Genomic DNA, 19,653 nt, shown 5'->3' with positions numbered 1-19,653 from the left:
AGTGGCTCCACCTAGAGGTGGGGAGACACATGACCAGTCTGGGTAGCACTTCTGGCTGATTTCAAGGAGATTTTCAATAAACATGTTCTATGAGTGCTTGTTGACTGGCTCAAATCATGCAGTAGGCTGAATTGATGTGCTCAATTAAGTAATCAAATTATGTCATTATAGCAGGTTATTATGTCTGTTGAACTCTTGAGAATAATTTCCATGATTACCTAGAAATAGTTGCTCAGCAACAGCACAAATGAGCAATAAACAACCCCCCTTAGCAAGGGAATTTTGGTTTTGTCATCAACTTCCATTGAGTCAAAACATATAACCTGTTATAATTTATTGTATTTGTATTATGTAATTTGAATAATGCAATAATGATTATTTCAATGTTGTTACTGAACTCCTCATTAAGCCATAATTTAGACATGATTAAATCTGTTGTCAACTATCCAGGTATAGAGAAAGAACACCAGAGTAGACTGACTGATTTGATAGTCAGTTTAAAACTAAGACCTTGTTCCTAATGCCGTTTCGGAAATGTCTCAATTCATTACAATCACTACTTTCAAAGGTATCAACAAGAACAGAATCGTATCAGCTATAACTGACTTTATACTAAATAACAATCCATAAAGTGCCTTCAGAAAGTATTCAGACCCCTGAATTTTTCCACATACAGCCTTATTCTAAAATGTATTAATCAAACAAAAAAATCCTCAGCTATCTACACACAATACCCCATAATGACAAAGCAAAAACAGGTTCATAGACATTTTTGAAAAAATATTAAGCAAACTGAAATACCTTATTTACATAAGTATTCAGACCCTTTGCTATGAGACACCTGTTTCCATTGATCATCCTTGAGATGTTTCTACACTTGATTGGAGTCCACCTGTGGTAAATTCAATTGACTGGACTTGATTTGGAAAGGTACACACTTGTCTATATAAGGTCCCACAGTTGAAAGTGCACGTCAGAGTAAAAGTATGGTGGTGGCAGCATCAAGCTGTGGGGGTGTTTTTCAGCGGCAGGGACTGGGAGACTAGGCGTCTGAATACCTTCCGAAGGCACTGTATATCCTGGAAAAATCAGTTGCTTAGACATTACTGAAAGAACTCCTCACATTCATTACATAATGTAGAGGTCTTGAGCGCAAGACAGCATTCTTAGCTATGTGTTACCCTGGGAAACAGACACATTCCGGAGAATCCATCTCACTCTGACTCTGTTGGGCGAGACAGTCGACATGGCACTGGTTTTCTCTGGGGATTTCAGAGGCTACATTTGGAACTGGAAAATGGGTGTTGACAAAGACTTTTTTTTTTACAAATAAACTATAATCTGAAACAGCCATATTTAAGTCTAGGATTTTGTCTTCCTTTAATAATTACAACAATACATTACTGATATGTATGAGTCATCTTGACAAAATGTCAAGGTCATAATAATTCGTAACCAAAATGATTGACAAGGGACACAATTATTCCATTGGTTATTTATTCTCAAAGTCTGATGTTTGTGGAAAAAGGAACAAATGTTGGTGTAAAAAAGAAGAGACAAACAGAGAAAATCTATTTTTGGCCCCCAGTTCTAGGCAGTCTTGATAAACAAAGAGACATTCTGGAACAAAACTAAACCGAACAGGAAGTCTGTGTCCCAAATACTCTATAAGGGTACTACTTCCTTGTTCAAAAGAAGTGCACTATAAAGGGAATAAGGTGCCATTTGGGACAAAGCCAAAAACAACATGAGCTCTGTGCACTTCAAGGCCTTCATGATACAACAGACTGCTGCGGGAATAAACCACAATAAAATACCCATTTTCACACTGACCACAATATAGACTACCAAATCATATCTACAGCAGAATAGCAGAGACTGGTACAGACTGGTAGCTTACTTCACTATAGATCACCTGAACATGAATGCTTTGGCACCCTTACGCTACACACCACCTCATTGGCTGACGTGATATGATGTCACAGGATGGGCGAGAGGAGAGAGAGGTCATGAGGGCAAGAGAGCGTGAGAGAGTGAGAGAGAGAGCGAGGAGAACCATAAAGGGGCTAGATGAAGAGACTGGATACATAGAGAAAAGCGAGTGGAGAAAAAGAACATGTCGTGATGGAGTAGGTCCATTCCTTCCTCAATCCGTCCAGTACCCCCTGCACACTGTAATAACAGTACTGGTACTGTACTGACCTGTATATAAGAACGTTATATAACTCTATTCTTCTGTCACATTTCACCTGTTTTTATTTATCTGTATTACAACCGTTATTACACATTTTTGGGAAAGAGCTCGCAAGTCAAGGTTCTCCCTGCACTGTTTTACACCTGCTGTGTCCTGTGCATGTGACAATAAAGCTTGATAACAAATCATAATAGCAGCACTGAAAATATAGCTTGTCTCGTGAAATTAAGCAAGATGTATAAAACGATTTCAAACAACGCACATTTTCCAAGTTTCATGGTCCAATTGAAAATGGACCTAAATGCAGTGGTAAGACTAGAGATGATTATAAGTCTGTGGCTCTAACTACAGTATGTATCTTGGAGGATTGTCCATCTAATGTAAAGTACAATGTGTCCTTTCATTTGTTTCCTTTTGACATTCTCACTGGATATATATTTTTTAAAAAGTTCATTTTTAAAACAGGGAGGTTTTTCCTTTCAACAAAATACATGCAAAGTATTCAACATCTATGAGACGACACAAATAAACACGAGACCAACGCTTCATAATAGTAGTACCTCAAAATCGTGTTGATTTGTCATCAGTACTAACAACAGCATGCTCTCATTATCAAAACGCACATTATATTACATAAACGTAGTCATAAATAAACTGCAGCTATATACATTTTCCAGTTCACTCCATATAAAAGCTCAATCTACCAAGGCTGTGACTATACCAGTACTGCAATACTTTTTTCCATATGGCAAAAATTTAAACATGAACCAGAAAAAAACTCTTCGGTCTTTTAAAAACCTGCTATGTATAAATACTGTGATCAATGTTTATTTCCAACATTAGGGCTGTTTTCCTAAAGAAGGTAAATCCGCCATCATGTTTTGTTTCATTGCCACGCGACTAACAAGTATCGCGTTGCTGATATCGTCCGAGCCCTACCGTCTATCTTTGTTCATTCGTTTAACTAAAATGTGATTATCTTTTCATTTTCCCATTCGACAAGGAATCATTTTGTTTAAATTCTAACTATTTCACAGTCATTGTCCAATAGCGGTTAGACATTCAGAACCAGGACATGGAAACTGTGTGCGCAATAATGTGCAAAGATCCTTCTGAGGCAAAACCCCACAACTTGCCTTTGAAACCTAATTGTTCACTTTAAAAAGGTACATTCATCAGGAGTTAAAAACAACAAACACCGTCCTTCAGGTTCTATTCAATCAAACGGGCGACCCGGTTTCTAGGATAGGTCAACAACAGCATTATTCCTGTGCAGAAAATGAATTGATACTGGCATCATGTAGTTTCACTAGTAAAGGGATACTTCAGGATTTTGGCAATGAAGCCCATTATCTACTTCCCCAGTCCCAGTCCGATGAACTCAAGGATACCATTTTTATTTCCCTGCATCCTTCATCCCAGTACGAAGGAAGTTAGAGGTAGTTTTGCAAGCCAATGCTCACTAGTGTTAGTGCAATGACTGGTAGTCTATGGTCACAGCTAACATCTGGTTTCCATAGACTTCCAGTCATTGTGCTAACTCTAGTTAGCAATTGCGCTAACGCTAGTTAGCAACTTCTTTCAAACTACACACAGAGACATAAAAATGGTATCCACAAGTTCATCTGGATCTGGAGAAGGCGATCATTGCCAACATCCTGAAGTATCCCTTTAATTAACTTGGTCAACACATTAATCCAAATGTGCATACTTGCTGCAAAGGAATGCTTATTTGACTTATCACACTAACCAGTTTCATTGAACTCGCCACAAGTCTACCTGACACTGCTAGTGACTAGTGTTAGTCTCTAGAATGGGTGGATCCCTTTAATTCTCAGGCAGGAGAGAGGACGCCTCAGCCAGCCCGTTGAAAGACCCTTGGCTTTGCTGCTCCTTAGTCCCCACAGATACCTCAGACTGTGTGCTCTTCTTCAGTGACAGTGTAATATCATTACCGTTCATGTCTGTCTGAAAGGCTGATTGACAATTATTGTCATTGTCCTGGAGGCAGAACTGAGCGATTTCCCCTTAGATAGGCTAGCTACTGAGTCAAAATTGGCTATATTGTAAAAATTACAAAATGTGCTTTTGGTCTTAAGGTTAGAGTTAGGCATTAGGGTTAGCAGTGTGGTTACGTTTAGGGTTAAGGTTAGGTTTAAAATCTGATTTTATGACTTTGTGGCTGTGCCAGCTAGTGACCACTCCGCAGAGTTGCCTCTAGAACAAGATTCATGATGAAAAACGCTAACCTGTGTCTGATAGGGCTGCTCATGGTGTAGTGTACTAGTCTCCCCACTGTGGGGAGTGTTGCTCTGCTGCGGGGCTGAGGAACAGGCGTTGGCTGCTGGTGCTTTGTCAGTGTGGGGAAAATGCATATACAGTCCCTCTATCTGGCTGAGGTGGTCTGTGTGCGGCTCGGAGGTGGTTTTAGGCTGCTCCTGTGACACGACCGTGGGGCCATCGGTGGCCCCCTCCCTGTTGGGGAGTGAGAGGCAGAGTGAGGGAGCTTCACAAGGGGATTTTGGTGTGGGGTTCAGCTTGGCTGAGTTGTCCATCTGGTAGTACCCCGATGAAGGGTTGTGGTAGTATGAGTTGGGGTTAGCGTGGTTGGTGTTGGTCTGTGTGCCATCACTGTAACCCAACACAGAGGAGAGAGGGACCACCTCTGTGTGAGAGACTGGGGGTCCACTCACCCCCTCCTCCATAGACTCACAGTCATCTTCCTCCTCCTCCTCCTCAGAGTCACTAGTGTGCAGGCTGTCGGTGCTGCAGTCCGAGAGGCCACTACATAAACTACTACCATCGTCATCATCCTCCTCCTCCTCATCTTCCTCATCTTCGTCCACTTCCTCTTCTAGATGCTGCTCCACGTCGCTGGCACTCGGCAGGTGCATGATGGGAGCCTGCGGGACTGGGATGTTGTCAGACATCAGGGGGTACTGCAGAGCACGCTGGACAGGGACGTTGACTGGTAGTTCTCCGTGGTAACCAATGGTGACCTGTGGTTGTTGTTGCTCGTGGCTCTTTTCCAGCTCCAGCTTCATGATGGTGTGCAGGAAGTGGGTGCGAACACGGATGGGGTTGAACTCGACACGACCTGTGCTGTTACTGCAGCCCTCCTTGCTGCAGCCGCACGGGAATGACATGCGATCTACCTGTACAGACAGACAACCAACGCCTCAGTTAGCCTCCAATACTGGACGGTTGCGTTTCCAATTAATAACGAACACATAGACAGATGCATAAGCATAGCAGACGGTCAAACAGCCAGGCAAACAGCCAGCTATCCAGTAGCGGGCCAGTCAGCCAGCCATCATTTAACAGGCAAACATACTGACAGAGGTAATTCAGGAGACCCTCACCACAGCTCCATTTACCTGGCACTTGATGCCGGCCAGGCTGCAAGCGCAGGTCGCGGGGTTGCACAGCCCCCTGCAGTCACAGCCGCACTCCTCCCGGGACACCCGGATGGCCCGCAGCTCGTGCTTCTCCTCCACGTCAATGCGTCGCACCCCAGATGCCCGGAGGAGAGCGCGGCGCCGCCTGGTGGTCATCGGCTGCAGGAAGAAGTACTCGTCCACCTCCGTGTTGTCCAGGTCGATGTCGTCCTCTGAGATGTCGTCCAAGGTCAGTGACTCGGCCTCGTCCGACTCCACAGTGCCATTATTGGTCAGCTGGAAGAAAAAAACACGAGTAGATGGTGATGCTCTCTCGTGATGCACACGGAGTAAACCGAACACCTTCCCAATATTGAGTTTGCACCCCCTTTTGCCCTTCGACCAGCCTCAGTTCGTCAGGGCATGGACTCTACAAGGTGTCAAAAGCGTTCCACAGGGATGCTGGCCCATGATGACTCCAATGCTTCCCACAGTTTTGTCAAGTTGGCTGCATGTCCTTTAGGTGGTGGACCATTGTTGATACACACAGGAACCTGTTGAATATAGAAAACCCAGCAGCGTTGCAGTTCTTGACACAAACCGCCTGGCGCCTACTACAATACCCTGTTCAAAGGCACTTAAATCTGTTGTCTTGCCCATTCAAGCTCTGAATGGCACACACACACACACACACACACAATCCATGTCTAAATTCTCAAAGCTTAAAAACATTTGTTTAACCTTTTTCCTCCCCTTCATCTACACTGATTGAAGTGGATATAACAAGTGACATCAATGAGGGATCACAGCTTTCACCTGGATTGACACGGTCAGTCTGTGTCATGGAAAGAGCAGGTGTTCTTACCGTTTTGTATACTCAGTGTATAATGTATCTGGGCTCTTGTAAAGTCATGCCATATAGACTGCTGTAGGTGCTTATATGTGTATCCTTGTATCTATGAAATAAATGCTCATCTCCTGATTATAATACCTTAGGTGGTGATGTAAATCAATTCAACACAAATGGTTTACACAGGTTGTTCAAAGAAAGTTGATACTCCAACACTCTGTCCGAGGTCACAGCGAGGTGTGAGGAATCAGCATAAACCAATGAGGGGGATTATTATTGATAACAATTACATGGCTGACTGCTTGTGTTAGCGCATCCCCTTGTGTTGGATTAGAATCTCTGCGATAAAGCAGCTGAAAGTGCAAGTGAATACACTGAATAAATACATTATAAGGAATGTAAAGGTAATTTTGACTAGAAAGGACTGTGCCACTCAGGCTTTTAATGTAATTTGTCATTAGCCTTGAACTCATAACTTAGTCCTAATGCTATCCTGCTTTCCTGGTTATCCCCGGCTTACAAATGGGCAAACATTCCTTCCTCATCTCTCTGCTATGTTAGCTGATTTCTAGCACAAAAAATAGTTGCCATGCTACACATTGGTGTACAATGTACTGCACTTTAGGCACATGGAAAAGTGCCACTGTGTGTGCCTTATGCAATCTATTATTAATACACTGAATTTGCCACTGCACTGCTGGATACTTTAACACAAAGGCATAGTCCAAACCTTCAGTTAGACAGACTCGGCTGCCTTCAGTTAGACAGACTCGGCTGCCTTCAGTTAGACAGACTCGGCTGCCTTCAGTTAGACAGACTCGGCTGCCTTCCGTTAGACAGACTCGGCTGCCTTCCGTTAGACAGACTCGGCTGCCTTCAGTTAGACAGACTCGGCTGCCTTCAGTTAGACAGACTCGGCTGCCTTCAGTTAGACAGACTCGGCTGCCTTCCGTTAGACAGACTCGGCTGCCTTCAGTTAGACAGACAGTTAGACAGACTCGGCTGCCTTCAGTTAGACAGACTCGGCTGCCTTCTGTTAGACAGACTCGGCTGCCTTCAGTTAGACAGACTCGGCTGCCTTCAGTTAGACAGACTCGGCTGCCTTCAGTTAGACAGACTCGGCTGCCTTCAGTTAGACAGACTCGGCTGCCTTCAGTTAGACAGACTCGGCTGCCTTCAGTTAGACAGACTCGGCTGCCTTCAGTTAGACAGACTCGGCTGCCTTCAGTTAGACTGCTGCCTTCAGTTAGACAGACTCGGCTGCCTTCAGTTAGACAGACTCGGCTGCCTTCAGTTAGACAGACTCGGCTGCCTTCCGTTAGACAGACTCGGCTGCCTTCCGTTAGACAGACTCGGCTGCCTTCAGTTAGACAGACTTGCCTTCAGTTAGACAGACTCGGCTGCCTTCAGTTAGACAGACTCGGCTGCCTTCCGTTAGACAGACTCGGCTGCCTTCAGTTAGACAGACTCGGCTGCCTTCAGTTAGACAGACTCGGCTGCCTTCAGTTAGACAGACTCGGCTGCCTTCAGTTAGACAGACTCGGCTGCCTTCAGTTAGACAGACTCGGCTGCCTTCAGTTAGACAGACTCGGCTGCCTTCAGTTAGACAGACTCGGCTGCCTTCAGTTAGACCTTGCCTTCAGTTAGACAGACTCGGCTGCCTTCAGTTAGACAGACTCGGCTGCCTTCAGTTAGACAGACTCGGCTGCCTTCAGTTAGACAGACTCGGCTGCCTTCAGTTAGACAGACTCGGCTGCCTTCAGTTAGACAGACTCGGCTGCCTTCAGTTAGACAGACTCGGCTGCCTTCAGTTAGACAGACTCGGCTGCCTTCAGTTAGACAGACTCGGCTGCCTTCAGTTAGACAGACTCGGCTGCCTTCCGTTAGACAGACTCGGCTGCCTTCAGTTAGACAGACTCGGCTGCCTTCCGTTAGACAGACTCGGCTGCCTTCCGTTAGACTAGTGGTTCCCAAACTAGGGGTTGCGACCGCATAGGGGTGGGGGGACGGGTCGCCTGATATGAAAATGGGGGTCATGGGAGAATTTCCAAAATCCTGAAGAAAAATAATATATATATATATATATCAATACAGTGGGGAGAACAAGTATTTGATACACTGCCGATTTTGCAGGTTTTCCTACTTACAAAGCATGTAGAGGTCTGTAATTTTTTATCATAGATACACTTCAACTGTGAGAGACGGAATCTAAAACAAAAATCCAGAAAATCACATTGTATGATTTTTAAGTAATTAATTTTAATTTTAATTAGCATTTTATTGCCATTTCATTGGAGTTGGCTACTGTCGTGTGTCGACTATCATTAAATGTGAAGACTGTATTTTATTAAAGCAATTCTCTATGTGTAATTTAATTACGCAATTAAACTAATCACGAAACTTTAAACTAGGAAGTCGGGGCGCCATGAAAAATGTTGTTTATAGAGTGTCAATTTGAGAGTGTCGATATAAAAACGGGCTTATTTATTTACTAACTAACCACACCGAATGACATAAAACAAACTGTAGATATGTGGGTTACTACCTGATACAAAGAAAAAGTCCTTAGCGGACGAAGCCGATATGACAGCTTGGTAGACAAATGAAAGGGGTCTGGACGGAGAAAAAGCAGGAAAGACGAAACGGATTCACTAGACACAGTTGATAATTCTATTCATTGAAATGCTAATCCTTTGCACATGAACGGCCGCTCATTTGAAAATAATAGCAATGTCTAGATTTACGCCCGTATGTCGTTGTTGTCTTCTGTTGGAATCGCCTGTCTGTCTGCTGGAGAGTCAGTTCATCAGAGAGTTTCTGGTAAACTTCCCCAGAAGTCACAATGTCCTTCGTGGTTGTAGCTTTCTCCGCGGCTCTGGATAGTGTCTGTTGTAATCGATAAGTCAGGCGTACCATGCTCTTAGAATAGATGTTTCTGCGATTGTCGGTATTCTCGTACTAGACTAGTAATTAAATGTCTAAGATTTTCTCTTATTCTGTAGTGATTGATAGTCTCGGAGATGAACCATTTCCAGCCTTGTAGCCAAAACTACAGCTGTATGGTCTAATGATCTATAGAATTCTAGCCATTCCAACATGGGGACTCCCAGCGTTCTCTGACTTGATGTAAATTTTGTAGGAAGTGGGCTTTATACTCTGTGGAAAAAGGCGCGAGTCCATGACGCTGACATAATGTCTACGCTCATGTGGGCGTGACCACTGATTTGGTTAACTTTATATGAAAACCCATATTTTCTCATTTAGAACATTACATCTTTTCACAAATAATTTAACGTTTAATCACATATGTTTCACAATATTTCGATGTAAACCTGACAGCTGGGAAATGTACACTGTAAGATATACAGTTATGTGTGTTTCCTGTCCTTCATTAGATCACCAAATGAACCACTCGACATGACTGTCCCTTAAGTGTCCACAGACCACTCCCACATTCTCAAAAATAGAAACATTGTTTAATTATTCAAACCTTTGATGTTCGAGGGTCTCTCTGTGTTCCACAGTTTACATTCCAATCTCGAACACTACAGAGCATAAGGGCAGCGTATGTTATGACCGACCATAAAACAGTCTTCCCGCTCTCCCCCTCTACGAGAGAGAGAGCGCACACTGTAGAGTGGACCCCCCTGTAACCTGATCCTTCAGATCGTCACAGGAGAGTTATGACACTACCTTGAGTTTGATGGAGTTGAGTTTCTCCTCTTTGAGGTGGTCTCGCAGCATGTCTCGGTGGCTTCTCTCCTGCTCCACAGCGAACTCCCCCAGGGTGTAGCGCTGCACCCAGCTGTGGCGTGTGGACATGCCCAGGGTGCTGCCACCCTGCGTGGGCACGCTGGTGAAGCCCTGGCGCCGGCTGAAGTAGTACACCGTCACGCTCTCAAAGTGCACATTGCGCACCAGCAGGCGCTTCTCACACCTCAAGATAGAGGAGGCTGTTAGAGGGAGGGATAGGGAGAGAAGGAGGGATGGAGAGAAAGGGGGTATTTAGAGACAAAGTATCACTATATCATTTTTTTTATTGTACCTTTATTTAATTAGACAAGTCAGTTAAGAACACATTTTTATTAACAATGATGGCCTACCCCCGGCCAAACCTGGACGACGCTGGGCCAATTATGCGCCGCCTTATGGGACTCCCAATCATGGCCAGATGTCATACAACCTGGGTTCGAACCAGGGACTGTAGTGACTCCTCTTGCACTGAGATGCAGTGCCTTAGACCGCTGTGCCACAGCCCTTAAGTGAGTATTGCTGCTATTGATATCCCTATGGACCCCTTGAGTTTTAGCATCCCTCACATCCTCCCTGTCATCTAAAAACCCACAGGGAGCAGGAGCTAGGGGAGATCACCAGCTATGACTCCTAGAGAGAGATGAAATCACACTACTCCCAAGAGTTACTTCCTGTTTCTCCCTATTATTCTAATCCCACTGAGGCTCTCTATGCTGGTGGTGCTTGAGGGAATCCCATCTGAGCTGAAAAGCAGTAGGTGAGGAAGTGGTTCTATTAACTGGGAGTTTTATTCCACTGAAAAGATGGATGGCTACTCACCAGCACAATGTAAGCCGCTATTTCATTCACTTTGTGTCAAATAGTTGACAGTGTTGTCCGAAGTTGGCAAAGCTGGCTGTGTTAGTTAAGCAATCAAGTACATGCATGCTGGGTAAGCAACTCACGGGCGACGGGGGTGGAGGGGCCGGGGTTGACGCTGTCGCTGCTGTTCCCGCTGTCACTGCCGGCAGAGACCTCGTCATCGGACCCCCGGAGAGAGAGGCAGGGGGAGGGGCTGTGCACCTCCACCTCCTCAAACTTCCTCTTCAGGATCCCACTCATCCTGCCGTAGGTCTACCACCCAACGTCTGCCCCTGAGAGAAAGAAAGAATGTTGCAAGAAATGGTATTATCGTTATTGCACAAGTGTGTACATGGTCGATGAGCAAACCTATGCTACTGCACATGGTTGCTCAGTTCATGGCATAGTGGGCATTGATCTTTCTCAATAGGTATATGTGATGAGTGCATCGAGTGCATAAAAGTAAACTTAACATTATGACTATAACTACTGTTCTCTGGAGGGAAACGAGGTACAACATACTATGGGGAGTCGCACTCTTCCGACTGAAGGGTCTACAATCATGCATGATAAGGCCACGCCACGCCTCGCTGGAAGCCCCGCCTTCTACAGGTGATAAGCGTGAGGCTTGGATTTATTTCTTCAATTTAATACCGCTCTTCACCGAGCCCAGGAACGTGCGGCGTGGGGCCAAACAGGTGTTGTACCTCATTTCCCTCCTTCAGGAAACAGTGGCCCAAAGCGAGAGCATGTGCACACTGCTCCCCAGAAATAGGGACTGAGCCAAGGTTAGGAGGAAGAGAGAGTCTCTCTCCATCTGTTGATTCACACCACCACTGACATATTGTTGGTTCTGACCAACACAAGCCAGCCCAACAAAAGCAAGGGGAAGTGCCTGAGCGCCGATATACCGTTAGGAGCTCTGGGTAATTGATATGGTGCACTCCGCATCAGTATCCATCCCTCCCGAATCGAGTTACCATCGTACACCCCTTGGGGGGGATGCGTCTGCCAGATATAACTCAGTCCATGGGAGCCCCCTAACAATAGCAGAGGGTCCCACCACTGGGCCAGGGCCTGAAGGCCTGACTGGGGACACCCAAAGCGACCGGGTAAGGCTGCGAGATGCGTCCAGGTGAGTGGCTAGCACTCTGGAAAATCTCCAAAATTTGGCTGAGCAGAGCCGGAACCTGAACACCCTCCGCAGGGATAGAAAAGAGCGATATGCGAGTGAGTCTAGCTCCAGACCCAGAAACGGTATGCGCTGAGATGGAGTCAGACAGCTCTTTTTATGGTTTCTTAGGAAGTCTAGAAACTGAATATGGGAAAGTAGTATGGATGTGTGTAACACTGCGTGCCCCTCGACTCTTCCGCCACCAGCCAATAGGCTGTAATAGCCTGCGGCTCGTGAGCATTCTGAGTTTGTAGTCTGAGGTGCTAGCTGAGGGCATGTCCCTTTTCGGAAACCAGGAAATACTGTCTGTACCAGCCATTCAGGATTTTCAACATAGAAACCCCTCGGATTGCCTGCTTCTAGCGACGGGAGGATATTCCCTCCCTCAAAATGGGCGCTGGGGCCTTGGGAACAGTCGGTGTGGTAATGCTGCAGAAGCATGGGAGACGCACAACAAATTGTCGCTTGTACCCTGATGTCACTGTTCGCATGATCTAGGGCAACACTGCGCCACTGGTCGGAGCAGACAGTGAGCCTCTCGTGAAGTGGGGGACTGGGACTGGGAGAGATTGGTGGAAATGGAAGAACCACTCTTGACAACTGTGTGTATGAATGTGGAGGAGGGACACTTGTCATTGAACTCACATGGGGGAGACAACACTTTTGACACCCGTGAACACTGGAAGTTACCATGGAGGTTACCCTACCGACCAGCCATAGGTACTGGCGACAAAGTGCCTTGTAGCCTAGCTGGGAATGGGACAGATAGCTCTGAGAAACGGAACCCTTCTGGGGTAACCGACAGGGGCGATTTCTAATCAAATCTAATTCCCAGGAATGAAAAGCTCTGAGCTGGAGACAGGAAGCGGGTGAGGAGGACGGGTGCCCCCTTGTGGACAGACAGAGAATTGGCCAACTTATTACTCGGGAGACTGATATACCCATAGTGTAACGGAGGCACTGAGAGTCGAGAAGCAGGTGCAGGTGAAACGTTTAATAAAACAACATGGAATGAGATAACATAGGAATAGCGTCTACGCATAAACACAGAAACAATACTGACTGGGGAAAGAACCTAAGGGAGTGCCAGATATAGGGGAGGTAATGGAGTCCAGGTGGGCCTCATGACGTGCAGGTGTACTTAATGATGGATCCTAGGACCGGTGGTTAGTATACTGGCGATGTCGAACACCAGAGGGGAAGAGTGGGAGTGGACGTGACAGTACCCCCCCCCGTGACACACAAACTGGGGGCTCAGATTCTTACAGAGCCGGTGGAGTGTGAGGTTCCTGGTAGAGAGCCAGACATGATCCCTAGAGTGGTACACTGGGGTTTGACAGTGGACGGCGCGCTGGAGTCTCACGTGAGCATTGCTCCACGCTTCTGCGTGTCTGTACTACTCATCAACCGCAGGAGCTTCGGTTTGGCCCAGGGGGCCACGGAGCCAGGGCCGGCTGAAAACCCAGAACACACTGGAAGGGTGTCAACCCAGTGGAGGAGTAGCGAGTTCTGGGTGTACTCCGCCAACGGAAGGAATCGAGCCCACTCTCCCTGCCGGTCCTGACAGTGACTCCTCAGGAACCTCCCCAGCTCCTGGTTGATCCTCTCCACCTGCCTGTTGGGCTGAGGCCTATACCCGGAAGTGAGGCTGACCGCGACCCCGAGCTTCTCCATAAAGGCTCTCCATACCGTGATGTGAATTGGGGGCCACGGTCGGAGACGATGTCCTCCGGAAGGCCATAATGCTGGAAGACCTGCTGGAATAGTGCCTCAGCAACCTGGAGAACAGTAGGGAGACCAGAAAGCAGGATTAAATGACAGTATTTTGAAAATCTAAACACAACCACCAAAATGGTGGTGAAACCGTCAGAGGGGAGATCAGTAACAAAGTCAATGGATAGATACCAGGGACGCTGAGGCAGGAGTTTACCTGAAGGAGCGTTCTGGGGGGGATTTGGTTTGGGCACATATGAAACAGGAGTTGACGCAACAAGTGACATCCTGTGCCAAGGTGGGCCACCAGTACTTCTCAGAGATGGATTGGGTAGTGCGAGAAATACCTCACACTGCCCAATGTCCAGCAACGACAGCTGTGTGTGCGCAGGTCAGCAGCCGATCCCTTATCCCCGTGGGAACGTAGATGCACTCGGGAGGACAGTTAGTGGGTGCGGGCTCCCTCTCCAGAGCCTGGTGAATGTCCACGCCTAGGTCCAGACGCTACGGAAGGGTGGGATTATAGGTGCATTCTGGACAGGACCCTCTCCAGAATCGTAGAGATGGGACAGGGCATCGTCCTTGGTGTTTTTGTTTTTACCTGGGCAATAGGTCAGCGTGAAGTCATACATTGTGAAGAAAAGGCCCACCTTGCTTGGTGCAGATTCAGTCTACTTGCTGTCCACAGGTTCTCCAGGTTCTGATGGTCGGTGCAGATGATGAATGATTCCTTGGTGCCCTCCAGCCAGCGCCTCCACTCCCTTAACTTCTTGGTGACAGGGGGCAGTATTTTCACATCCGGATGAAATGCATGCCCAAATTCAACTGCCTGCTACTCATCCTCAGAAGGTAAGATATGCATATTATTATTAGATTTGGATGGAACACACTCTGAAGTTTCTAAAACTGTTTGAATCATGTCTGTGAGTATAACAGAACTTATGTAGCAGGCGAAACCCCGAGGACAAACCATTCAGATTTTTTTTTGAGGTCACTCTTGTCAATGGGCTTTCATTGGGAATCCAGATTTCTAAGGGACCTTCTTGCAGTTCCATACTGCTTCCACTGGATGTCACCAGTCTTTAGAAAATGGTTGAGGTTTTTCCTTTGTGTAATGAAGAAGTAGCCCTGTTCAAAACGATGGTCACTTCAAGTGTACTGTTAGATAGAGGCGCGTGACCAGAAAGGCAGCGTCAGTTTGTTTTCTTCCTGTATTGAACACAGATCATCCCGTCTTCAATTTGATCGATTATTTACTTTAAAAAATACATAAAGTTGTGTTACAAAATTAGTTTAAAATGTTTTGGCAAAGTCTAGAGGTAACTTTTGAGATATTTTGTAGTCATGTTGCGCAAGTTGGAACCGGTGTTTTTCTGGATCAAACGTGCCAAATAAATGGACATTTTGGATATATATCGATGGAATTAATCGAACAAAAAGGACCATTTGTGATGTTTATGGGACATATTGGAGTACCAACAAAAGAAGGTCGTCAAAGGTAAGGCATGATTTATATTTTTATTTCTACATTTTGTGTCGCGCCTGCAGGGTTGAAATATGTTTTCTCTCTTTGTGCTACCCTCAGATAATGGCATCGTTTGCTTTCGCCAAAAAGCCTTTTTGAAATCTGACATGTTGCCTGGATTCACAACACGTGTAGCTTTAATCTGGTATCTTATTTGTGTGATTTCATGAAGGTTTGATTTTGATAGTAATTTATTTGAATTTGGCGCTTTGCATTTTCACTGGCTTTTGGCCAGCTGGGACGCTACCATCCCACATATCCCAGAGAGGTTAATGCCAACTTTGCCGCCAGGAGCTCTCGATCACCAACGTCGTAAATCTTCTCTGCAGGGGACAGTTTAGATTAACATGTACACGGGTACAATTTCTGTGGATTACCCTGTCATTGAGACAGAACTGGCCCCCACGCCCACCTCTGAAGCATCCACCTCCCCCACAAAGGATATCTGAGCAATGGGACAGAGGTGAAACGTCCCTTGAATAGACGGAAGGCCTTGTCGGCTGCTGGGCTCCACACCAACCTACAGGGACCACCCTCGAAGAGAGAGGTGAGAGGGACTGCGACAGAGCTGAAGTTCCTGATTAAATGGCAGTAGAAGTTGGAAAATCCCAAAAACCGTTATAACCCCATAATGGTGGTTGGGACTGACCATGACCTTCTTGTCGTCCATCCTCACTCCCTGCGGGCTGAATTGGTAGCCTAAGAAGGAGACAGCCTTCTGAAGACATTGGCACTTCTCAGCCTTGACAAACTGGTGGTTAACCAGAAGGTGTTCGATGACTGCCGGCAACAACAGGAGAGGGTAACGGTACTTTGTGGTGATTTCATTGAGTCCTTTGTAATCGATACATGGACGTAACCCTCCATCAGTCTTGGCCACGGAGATGAAACCAGCTGACACAGGAGAAGAGGACGTGCAGATGAAAACTTGTTGGAGCGCCTCTTGGATGTAATCCTCCATGGCCTGGGTCAGCTGGTGCGGGTCTTGGAGAATACCTCCCGCAGGTCCTTGTATATCTCCGGGTTGTTGGGCTAAAGGGCAACCACAGGACTCTCAACCGACGTAGTACCACAGGGGATGGGGAAAGAGGTCCTCCGGCATTTGGGTGACCAGTTTGTGATTCTAATCCTCAACCATGAGATGGTGGGATTATGGCGCTGAAGCCAAGGGAGGCCGAGAAAGATCTTGTGAACTGGTGATGAAGAAGGGGATGTTCTCCTGATGAATGGACTCTACGGTGAGGGTGAGTGGTTGGGTGATGTGTGTAATGGTTCCGGATCCTAGTGGCCGCCTATCAAGGGATTGAACCAGGAAATGAGAGGAGAGCGGGAATGAGATGTTAATAAGAGAGGAGGCAAGGGTCTGGTCAATAAAGTTCCCTGTGGCACCGGAATCGACTAATGCTGTAGACACAGTACATGAGGGACAGTCAAATAAACTTTGCAAAAAAAGAAACGTCCTCTCAATGTCAACTGTGTTTATTTTCAGCAAATTTAACATGTGTAAATATTTGTATGAACATAACAAGATTCAACAACTGAGACATAAACTGAACAAGTCCCACAGACATGTGACTAACAGAAATAGAATAATGTGTCCCTGAACAAAGGGGGATGTGTCAAAAATCAAAAGTAACTGTCAGCATCTGGTGTGGCCACCAGCTGCATTAAGTACTGCAGTGCATCTCCTCCTCATGGACTGCACCAGATTTGCCAGTTCTTGCTGTGAGATGTTACCCCACTCTTCCACCAAGGCACCTGCAAGTTCCCAGACAATTCTGGGGGGAATGGCCCTAGCCCTCACCCTCCAATCCAACAGATCCCAGACATGCTCAATGGGATTGAGATCTGGACTCTTCGCTGGCCATGGCAGAACACTGACATTCCTGTCTTGCAGGAAACCACGCACAGAACGAGCAGTATGGCTGGTGGCATTGTCATGCTGGAGGGTCATGTCAGGATGAGCCTGCAGGAAGGGTAACACGAGGGAGAAGGAAGTCTTCCCTGTAACGCACAGCGTTGAGATTGCCTGCAATGACAACAAGCTCAGTCCGATGATGCTGTGGCACACCGCCCCAGACCATGACGGACCCTCCACTTCCAAATCGATCCCGCTCCAGAGTACAGGCCTCGGCGTAACGCTCATTCCTTCGACGATAAATGCGAATCCGACCATCACCCCTGGTGAGACAAAAACGCAACTCGTCACTGAAGAGCACTTTTTGCCAGTCCTGTCTGGTCCAGCGACGGTGGGTTTGTGCCCATAGGCGACGTTGTTGCCGGTGATGTCTGGTGAGGACCTGCCTTACAACAGGCCTACAAGCCCTCAGTCCAGCCTCTCTCAGCCTATTGCGGACAGTCTGAGCACTGATGAAGGGATTGTGCATTCCTGGTGTAACTCGGGCAGTTGTTGTTGCCATCTTGTACATGTCCCGCATGTGTGATGTTCGGCTGTACCAATCCTGTGCAGGTGTTGTTACATGTGGTCTGCCACTGTGAGGACGTCCTGTCTCCCTGTAGCGCTGTCTTAGGCGTCTCACAGTACGGACATAGCAATTTATTGCCATGGCCACATCTGCAGTCCTCATGCCTAAGGCATGTTCACGCAGATGAGCAGGGACCCTGGGCATCTTTCTTTTGGAGTTTTTCAGAGTCAGTAGAAAGGTCTCTTTAGTGTCCTACATTTTCATAACTGTGACCTTAATTGCCTCCCATCTGTAAGCGGTTATTGTCTTAATGACCCTTCCACATGTGCATGTTCATTAATTGTTTATGGTTCATTGAACAAGTGTCAATGAACCACTGTCCGAAAGGTGAGCGCATACACGGCATTCTCCCTCTCTGCGCTACGGAGGATGATGATCGAAGATGCATTTGAACAGAGCCATGAACCCCTCATATGAATCTAGCTCCTCCTCTCCTATCTCCCAGATGGCTGTGGCCCATTCCAATGCCCGCTCAGTCAGCAGAGAAATAACCATGGTAACCTTGGACCTCTCGGTGGTGGGGGCTCCCATCTGGTGCGTAAAGTAGAGGGAGCACTGAAGTAGGAAGCCACAGCATTTAGATGGGGTGCCGTCATATTTATCCAGTAACGATAAACAGGCATCGCTGACCTGAGCGAGTTGCTGAATGGGCTGTTGTGCTGGCTCGCTGGGTCAACTGGTTGTAAAGTATCCTCCGCTAGTTGACGACAACGCCTCCAGGTATGTTCGAGACGTTACACACTGTGAAGAACCTCTTCCATAGCTGTCTCCAGTTGTGCCAGCTGGTCATGGTTTTGACGTAGAAGTTATTCCTGCTCGTCGACCGTATGGGAGATATTCTGTTTTCCTGCTGCTTCCATTGTTGGAGTCAGTATTCTGTAACGGAGACACTGAGAGTCGAAAAGCAGCTGAAACGTTTAATAAAACAACAAACATGAACCGAGACAACATAACAGCAGCGTCTATGCATAAACACAGGAATAATACCATCTGGGGAAAGAACCTAAGGGAGTGCCAGATATAGGGGAGTTAATAAGTGAGGTAATGGAGTCCAGGTGTGCCTCATGATGATGATGACATGATGACGTGCAGGCAATGAGTGATGCCAGGTGTGCGTAGTGATGGATCCCAGGACCGGTGGTTAGTATACCGGTGACGTCAAATGCCGAAGGGGAGGAGCGGGAGTAGACGTGACACATAACCATGAAAACCAGTAGATAGTGATAGTGCTGACGTCATGCATGCATTACTATGAAAACTACCAAATGGCGCATGAAGCCGGAAGTATTTGAATTTGAAGCATGCCATATTGCTAAATGGGTCTGAATGGCACAAAGAAATTGCTAAGGATCATGGTGAAAGTGGCCGTAACTAGCAAAAGATCAAGGTTGATGTAGTCGTTTTCATCCTGCCTGAGATAGTCAACTGGGAGCTTCCACGTATCCTGCCTGACCGTGATTGGTCTGTGTCAGCACGTGACCCCTGTGTGACGACAAATGTAGCAGTCAGAATGGATCACTATTGATCATAATAAACTAAACGGCCTTGAAATCAAATCAAATCAAATGTATTTATAAAGCCCTTTTTACATCAGCAGTGCATATACAGAATCCCCAAAGAGCTGGCAATGCGAATGTCTTATGGGCACAGAGGGCTCCGGCAATGGCTGATGTAGTACCCTGTAGTACCCCGTTTGCTGTATCAAAATGTGGGGCACTGTCGTCACAGAAATGTTTTTAGT

General features: G+C 46.6%; 1 protein-coding gene across 3 annotated transcripts in view; it reads right to left on the bottom strand.

Moving 5' to 3' along the window:
* Positions 1-1,483: 1,483 nt before the first annotated feature.
* LOC112267707 (cysteine/serine-rich nuclear protein 3-like) overlaps positions 1,484-19,653 on the bottom strand; it is a 40,067-nt gene continuing 21,897 nt past the window's right edge. For 2 of the 3 annotated variants that reach the window (XM_042296964.1, XM_042296965.1), the window contains 4 exons: positions 11,119-11,307; positions 10,115-10,374; positions 5,557-5,868; positions 1,484-5,349 (listed from right to left, as the gene is read on the bottom strand). In XM_042296964.1, coding sequence (XP_042152898.1) covers positions 4,363-5,349; positions 5,557-5,868; positions 10,115-10,374; positions 11,119-11,275 — 1,716 coding nt within the window. In that variant the 5' untranslated portion in view covers positions 11,276-11,307 and the 3' untranslated portion in view covers positions 1,484-4,362. The remainder of the gene's footprint in view (positions 5,350-5,556; positions 5,869-10,114; positions 10,375-11,118; positions 11,308-19,653) is intronic. The other variant, XM_042296967.1, reaches the window with a different exon arrangement.

This window comes from Oncorhynchus tshawytscha, linkage group LG14 (genome assembly GCF_018296145.1).
Source record: "Oncorhynchus tshawytscha isolate Ot180627B linkage group LG14, Otsh_v2.0, whole genome shotgun sequence".
In the NCBI taxonomy this organism is placed as follows: Eukaryota; Metazoa; Chordata; class Actinopteri; order Salmoniformes; family Salmonidae; genus Oncorhynchus; species Oncorhynchus tshawytscha.
The sequence above is the reverse complement of the archived record's forward strand: the minus strand, read 5'-3'. Positions and strand labels throughout refer to the sequence as shown.